This window comes from Cebus imitator, unplaced genomic scaffold, assembly GCF_001604975.1.
Source record: "Cebus imitator isolate Cc_AM_T3 unplaced genomic scaffold, Cebus_imitator-1.0 Scaffold668, whole genome shotgun sequence".
In the NCBI taxonomy this organism is placed as follows: domain Eukaryota; kingdom Metazoa; phylum Chordata; class Mammalia; order Primates; family Cebidae; genus Cebus; species Cebus imitator.
The window spans coordinates 470,875-478,645 of record NW_016107983.1 but is presented as its reverse complement, the minus strand read 5'-3'; the positions used below and the strand labels follow the sequence as shown (position 1 = coordinate 478,645).

Below are 7,771 nucleotides of genomic sequence, written 5' to 3'. Positions count from 1 at the left end.
CACGATCTTGGCTCACTGCAGGCTCCTCCTCCTGGGTTCAAGCATTTCTCCTGCCTCAGCCTCCTGAGTAGCTGGGATTACAGGCATGCACCACCACACCCAGCTAATTTTGCATTTTTAGTAGGGACAGGGTTTCTCTATGTTGGTCAGGCTGGTCTCAAACTCTCAACCTCAGGTGATCTGCCCACCTCATCCTCCCAAAGTGCTGGGATTATAGGCATGAGCCACTGCACCCAGCCTGATCATTTTTTTTTTCAAATATTTTCAAATATTCCTTTGTTTCTTTCTCACTCTTCTCTCCTTCTGGGACCACCATTATGTGTATGTTGGGACACTGGATAGTGTCTTTGAGGCCCTGTTCAATTTCCTTCATTCTTTATTTCCTTCTGTTTCTTAGGCTGGATGGTATCAATTGACCTATTTGCAAGTTTGCTGATTCTTTCTTCTGTCAGCCCACATCTACTGTCGAAGCCCTCTACTGACATTTCATTTCAGTTATGGTACTTTGCATCTCCAGAATTTTTATTTGGTTCTTTAAAAAATACTTTTTATCAGTTCACTGATAATCTCCAAGGACATGATTCTTATGCTTTCCTTTATTTCTTCAAACATGGTTTCCTTTAGTTTTTTTTAACATATTTATAATAACCAATATTACATCTGGGATTCCTCAGGGACAGTTTCTATTGATTGCACTGGTTCCTTTTTTATTGCCATAATTTCCTGTCGTTTAATTTTTTGTTAAAAGTTGGACATTTAAACTAATCTAACGTGGCTACTCTGGAAATCAGACCTCTCTTCTCCTTTCCAGGATTTGCTGTTGTTGCTGTTTAGTGTTGTTGCTCTCTGTTGAGGGCCTTTCCTGGACTCTTCAAAGTGTTTATTTTTTGTCATTTGCAGCTACTGAATTCTCTGCTTGCTTAGCTTAGTGGTCAGTTTAGACAGAGATTTCCTTTGATGTCTTGATCCAATGTCTCCCACTCTGTGCTGGTGGGCTCTTTGTGTGTGCTGCAACACACCTTCAGCGTTCTACCAGGCTATAGCTCTGCCTCTGACTTCATTTCCTGTTTGAACAATCTCAAGGTCAGCCAGAGGTGAGAGACTGAGGCTCTTAGAGAGGTTCTTCCTGGACATATATACAGCCCTGCACATGCATATGCCTTCTAGATACCGAAGAATAAGCTGGAGTTTTTCAAAGCTCCTTTGAGCATCTCATTCCCTATATTTTTATTGTAAGTTTTCCAGTCATCCACTGGTGTCATCACCTCAAGCAGCTTCAATGTGAACAATTGCTGCTGATTATTTTTGTTAAGCACCCTGGGGATAGGCCTCTTCCTTCTGAGCAAGCTGTGCATCAGGTCACCGAAAGACAAGCCTTGGGTATGGTGCTTTTCCATGGAGCTGCCAGACAAGTTCAAATAGTGACAATTCTCTGGGGATGAGCATTTGCAAGCTTCATTCTGTTATGCTTCCTCCAGTGGCTTCTCGTTTTCACAAACAAGTACTGCGGTTGTGACATTGCTGGGGTTTTTTTTGTTGTTGTTGTTTTGTTTGTTTTTCAGACAGTCTAGTTCTTTTGCCCAGGCTGAAGTGCAGTGGCATGATCTCAGCTTCACTGCAACCTCTGCCTCCTGTGTTCAAGCGATTCATGTGCCTTAACCTTTGAGTAGCTGGGACTACAGGTGTGCACCACCTCACCTGGCTAATTTTTGTATTTTCAGTAGAGATGGGGTTTCACCATGTTGGCTAGGCTGGTCTCAAACTCCTGGCCTCAAACAATCCACCCGCCTCGGCCTCCCAAAGTGCTGGGATTATAGGTATGCACCGTGCTTGGTTTTTAAGGCTGGTTTTTAAGGCCACCATGGAGCCTGAGAGAGGAGAAAATTAAAATGCTACAAATCTTACAGTTCTTATCAACAGCAAGATTCAGCTATTTTCTGAATAAACATTTCTTGGGTTGTTGCAAAACTTTTGTTCGTTTCCAGACTTCTGAAAAGGTCAGTCTTCCCCATTGTTTTTGCTCCTTTATGGAGATCTTCAGAGGTCCTCGCCCCACCATTCCAGAAGTGCTTCATCCACTGGATTTTTAGAAAAAATTTCTTGGGGTCAGGGCAGATAAAGGACTCTAGCACTGAAACTGCTGATCCAAGGCTAGCAGCTGTGGAGATCTGGTGAGTGCTTCCATTTGTCTCTGTAGGTTTGTGTAGGCATTGGCCAAGCAGTCTTCTGTGTTCTTCATTTGTCTGCAAGGACCTCTTTCTTTCGCCTTCCTCTCCTCCTTCCCATCAGTAAGCATTTATGGACTATCTCCTGAGTTGCGGCCCAACCCAACCCCTGTCCTGAGGAGCCCATGCTTTGGTGGAGAAGCAGGACAAGTCTGAAGACCAGGCCAACACCCCAGTGTGGGAAGCGCTGAGAGGGAGGGAGTTATCTAGGGCTACCAGAGCAGGGGAGGGTGATGGACACTCTTGGGGAAAGGAGAGTCTGGGAGGAGAGAGGATCCTGCCCAAAGCCCTTAGAAAGAAAGAGGATCCTAGAGCACAGGCACAGTTCTGAGATTCTCCAGGTAAGAAACCAGCCAGGGGAAGGTGAGAAATCCATTCCATTTTGAATAGAGACAGAGAAACACTGCAGGACTGTGGAACTCCTACTGGGAGCTAGGGAGGCTCCTGCCCTGAGGCAGGCAGGATCACCCTGCAGCGCCTCAGGAAGGCACCCCAGCCAGGTACTGCCCCACTTGGCAAAAAGAGCCTTTCTCTGGCAGGTACGGTGGCTCACGCCTACAATCCCAGCACTTTGGGAGGCCAAGGCAGGTAGATCGAGAGGCCAGGAGTTCGAGACCAGCCTGGTCAACATGGTGAAATCCTGTCTCTACTAAAAATACAAAAATTAGCTGAGCGTGGTGATGCATGCCGTAATCTAGCTACTCAAGTGGCTGAGGCAAGTGAATTGCTTGAATCTGGGGTGCAGAGGCTGCTGTGAGCTGAGATTGCGCCACTGCACTCCAGCCTGAGTGACAGAGCAACTCTGTCTCAAAAAAAAAAAAAAAAAAAAAAAGCCTTTCTCCCGGGGACAAGACCGCTTTACACCGGGGAAGGCAGGAAATCCAGGATGTGCATATGTGTGTAACTATCTAGAAACAAATACCAGTCACAGCCAAGGCCAATCAGGGAGGCACATCTGCTCTGTGTAGCTCACTCTGTTTTTGGACAGGCAGAGAATAGGGACGCCACACTGGAAAAACAATGAGGGGGAGAGATCCTACCCACTCCTTGCTGAGCAGCTGCCTCAAGCAAGGTGCTGCGCCCCTTGGAACCTCAGTTTCTTCATCAGCAAGTAGGTATACTAACGTCTTCTTATCCTGCAGCGCTCTGAGGATCGCATGAGATAAAGGACTTGAAAGCACCCAGCAAATGGTCAGGGGCCCAGTGAGTCTGTGTTTCCTTGACTTTGAGGTTGTTGTAAACTTGAGTCATGTTTTAAATGGATTTCGGAGTAAGCTGAATAATATTATACTTTGTCCTAAAAAGGTGACTCTGTATTCATTTGGTGTGGGCAGGGGCGGGACTTGGCGTGAGCAGGGGAGGGATCGAGGATACAGTTCCTTCCAAAAAGCATGTCAGGGACTTACAATAAAAGGCAATAAAACCTTTTACGAGGGTAGAAAATAAGAACTGAGTAATGAAGCGTGTATTTGGCAGGGTATGGGGTGATTACACACAGAAGCCAGGCTAAAGGAAGCTCAACCCGTTGAACTCAAACAGGCTTCAGCTTCCAGAAGTCAAGGCAAAAAGAGACATGAAGGGTGCTTCCTGTCGGTGAGCGCTAAGGAGTTTATCTGCAGGGCCTCTGCCTAAGGAGCTCGACACTGCAAACCCAGCAGAGAAAGGAGGCAGAAAGCCTGTGCCCAGCTCCAGGGACAAGAGTCTGAGGCCTGGAGCAAACCTGCCCCTGCCTCCCCTTGGGCCCAGTTGGCCTGGGGTCCTCTTGGTGGTGGGCTGGCCCAGCTTCGTCACCATGGCCACCTTGTGAAGTTGCTTAGGGGCTGGGCACTCATTCTTTCGCTATCCCCTGCATTTACAGGCCTGGGGACTGCTTGTGCTGAGTGTGGGGTGATACCTCTCAGCCAAAACAGTTAGAGGCTTTTTGGAGAAGATGATTGAGCGAGGCTTGAAGGACAAAGGGTAATAATCTTGGGTGAGTCCAGGTAAAAGAACCCTTCTGGGTGCGGGAGGATGAGTAATGGCTCAGAAGCTGGACGGCCCTGGACATCCATGGTGAGGCTGGGGGTGGGGGCATGGCGTGGGGGGTGGTGAGAGCTACAGGAGGCTGTGGTGGTGAGAACAGAGAAGAGGACCCGGGTCCGAGATGTACGGAGGAGGAAGCTCAAGGGGACTTGGCGTGGGCAAGGGGAGGGATGGAGGATGCAGCCAGGTGTCTACACAGGGAAGCAGGTGGCTAGATGCCTCCTCCCTACAATGCGGAAGCCCAGGGAAGAAGGCTAGGGAAGATGCTGGCTTCAGCAGGGCAATGTCCAACCTCGGGGACCCAGAGGAGAGAATGTAGCTGGAGGCAGGGAGAGGACCTGGTCAGTGTCACAGGCATGGGAGACTGTGGGGGGACAGGAGAAGGGAGGAGAGGAGGGAAGGGGAGAGGAGGGAGGGAAGGGAAGGGGGCCAAGGGAGATTCATTCACAGGTGCGGGGGAGTGGCCAACGGTGGGGGTCAAGAAAGAGAAAGACAGCAAAGCGTCCAGTGTGGCCATCAGAGGTCAGCGTGACTAGTCAAGATGACGTCAGAGAGGCTTAGGGAAGAGTCCCTGGACAAAGGGGGCAAACTGCTGGGGGCTGGGCAGGGGGAGTTCCGGGTGAAACACAGACAGCAGGAAGGAAGGGCAGTGAGTACAGGTGCCTCTGAGGGCTGCAGGGAAGAGAGGTGGAGGAGTCTCTTCCTGGTGGCTCTGCTAAGGAAGGACAGGCCACATCTTGGGAGGGACGAAACCCACAGGGGAATCGTGTTGTGTCGAAGGACCCATGGGGGAAGCCATGGCTGGCAGAGTCATCACCTTCTGCCTCAGAGAGGGGGGCTGCTTTGGAGTGGGAGACTAGTGGCCGAAGTGTTCAAGGCCAACAATGAGATTCGGGGGATGGCTGGGGGCAGAGGGGACAGTCCTGGAACTCTGAATGCCAACAAGCCAGGGAAAGGCAGTCCTGGGTGCTGTGACGTCCGGAAACAGCAGCTGAACTTGGAAAGGGGAGGAGCACCTGCCCCGGGCCGAGGCCTCACTCAGGGTGGGGAGCAGGTGGTCAGGCCCTGCAGCCAGAACCTCGGCTCAGGAGCTGAGAAAACCTGGGACTCACCAGGGTCGCCTCTTCTCCCAGGCTTGCCGCGCCGTCCAGGGGGCCCTAGGTGGGAAAACAAGGACGCATTCAGTGAGAAGGGAAGCCAGTGGGCTTGGCTGCATGGGGCATGCCCAGCCCACCCAGCCCACCCACACGTCTGCCTGCAACAGCTTTCTGGGAGTGTCCTGCCCGAGGGGGTCTGCAGCAGTGGAGGGGAGATGCGTGGGGAGAAACCCCCTCCTTCTGCCACTACCTCGCCCGTTCTGCCAACCCCCTTCCCCAGGTGACCGCATCCCTCGTGTCCCACACACTCATTCTGTTATTCAGTCATCAGTCCACTTAGCTATTCCTAAGCCCTCCTGCAATCACAGAGATTTGCCGCTGAGAAACTTCAGACTTAGGAGGAAAGTAAGGGTGGAGTTATCTTAGGAAGGCCCTGACAAATGATTCTTAATATTCACTCAAGTAAAACAACAAAGCCAGCACAACAAAGAGGCCGTTCCAGCTGCGCAGTGCTGAAATTTGGTCATGACAGGCACCACGCTATCCGGCTGCAGTCCTCCGCCACTCCCAGGGGCCTCCAGCTCCTCCTTCCCCAGAGCCAGGAGCTGTTCAGCCGCCCGCTGGGCTTCCTTTCCAATCTGTCCTCCATCTGTGCACTGTAAGCCCTTCTGAATTTACCGTGCAGACCCCCCACCTCTGCCTCTAGCCCTCCGCCCAAGTCAGACCCTGAGACCAGAGTGACCTCAATGCTGAAGGAGACGCCTTGGCTCTGGCCGTGGGAGCAGAGGTCTGAGGCCTCCCTCTCCCTCCCCTCACCTCTGGCATTCACTGCAATCCTTCCTGGAACCCCTTCTCGCCCCATTTCAGTGAAGTTGGGTACAGGTACAAGATTGCAATCTGTAAATGGCATCCGATACATCTTGCTCAACCACTGCACGCCAGGCTCTGGGCTGGACCTGGAGGTGACAGTGGGACAGGTTGTGACCCTAAGATAAGGTGCTGCCCTTTCCTGCAAAAGCCAACCTCAAACCCCCTCAAGAGTTCTCAGAACAACCATGAAGGAGATGCAGGAGGATGGCCCCAATCACATCTGTGCTGGACAGTTCATGGAAAAATGAGTGTGGGTGTCCATGTGTAACTGTGTGAGTGTGTCTGTGTGTGTCTCTATGTATGCATGTCAGTGTCTCTGTGTATGTCTCTCTGTGTGTCTGTGTGTCTTGTGTGTGCATGTGTGTGTGTGTGTCTCTGTGTTTCTGTGTTTGTCTGTGTGTCTTGTGTGTCTCTGTTTCTGTGTGTTTGTGTGTGTCTGTGTGTCTTGTGTGTGCATGTGTGTGTCTCTGTTTCTGTGTGTGTGTTTGTGTGTATCTGTATGTCTTGTGTGTGCGTGTGTGTGTATGTCTCTGGGTTTCTGTGTGTCTGTCTGTGTGCGTCTGTGTGTCATGTGTGCATGTGTTTCTGTGTGTGTCTGCATGTCTTGTGTGTGCGTGTGTGTCTCTGTGTTTGTGTGTCTCTGTGTGTCTGTGTGTGTTTGTGTGTCTGTGTCGTGTGTGCGTGTGTGTGTGTACATGTGTCTCTTTTCCTACTCCCCAATTTTTGTCAGGTGGTCATGCCCATTTGTACCCCCCTGCCCAGGAATTGAAACGGTGCAGAAAAGCAGAAGCAGTGCAGGATCGGGGGTGCTTCCCGGCTTTTGTTAAGGGAAGGCGAGGAGGAAGGGCCAGCCTCTGAGAACAGCGAGAGCGGTGAGATCCCTTCTGGTGGAGAGGGCCCCTCAGTGCTACCCTAGACGCCTAAAGCTTTGCAGGCCCAGGGGTGATGCGAGAATGAATTTCTTGCCAGCCTCATGGACTGGGGACTTGAAGTCAGGATGGTTAGACAAAATTTAAAAATGAAAAACGTGTTACTTCTTGCTCTCCTGAGTTGTAAGGGCAAAAACCCATGCCAGTGATGTAGGCCTTGGTTTTCTCCCATGGTGGACACAGACCTTGAGTTGGGGTTTGTGCTGGAGTTGCCAGGGGCTGTGTTGACTTGGCGAGGCCAGGATTCTGGGACCCCCCAGAACAGAAGAGTTCCTCAGACTGCATGGGTTACAGCTTAAGAGCCACCTCCAGGACCACGCTTTCTGCCGAGGCCTGCGACACGCACACTGCACAGCCGATCACCTTCCTATCTCCACGCGCTTGTCCCACCATCTCAGACCCGTTGTGGCCCAAACAACTGCCTTGATCTCCCCCTAGTGCCCTGCATGGGGCTGGCGGTGCTGGGAACCTCTGGAGCCAGTCACACGAGATGATCCAGCCCTGGTTATTAACTAAGACCCAGGTCTGGGGGGGCAGGTCAGCACTCCGGTCGCCTTTCCTTCTCTTTGAGCCTGTTTTCAATAAGAGCGAAGTATGGGAATGGGAACCTCCCGACACTCGGCACTGC

The 7,771-nt window shown here is 51.3% G+C and overlaps 1 protein-coding gene across 5 annotated transcripts in view; it reads right to left on the bottom strand.

The window, feature by feature from the left end:
* The window catches only part of COL23A1 (collagen type XXIII alpha 1 chain), a 356,236-nt gene that overhangs the window by 67,950 nt on the left and 280,515 nt on the right, over positions 1-7,771 (bottom strand). For all 5 annotated transcript variants that reach the window (XM_017518269.2, XM_017518273.2, XM_037734819.1 and 2 more), the window contains exon 3: positions 5,360-5,404. In XM_017518269.2, coding sequence (XP_017373758.1) covers positions 5,360-5,404 — 45 coding nt within the window. The remainder of the gene's footprint in view (positions 1-5,359; positions 5,405-7,771) is intronic.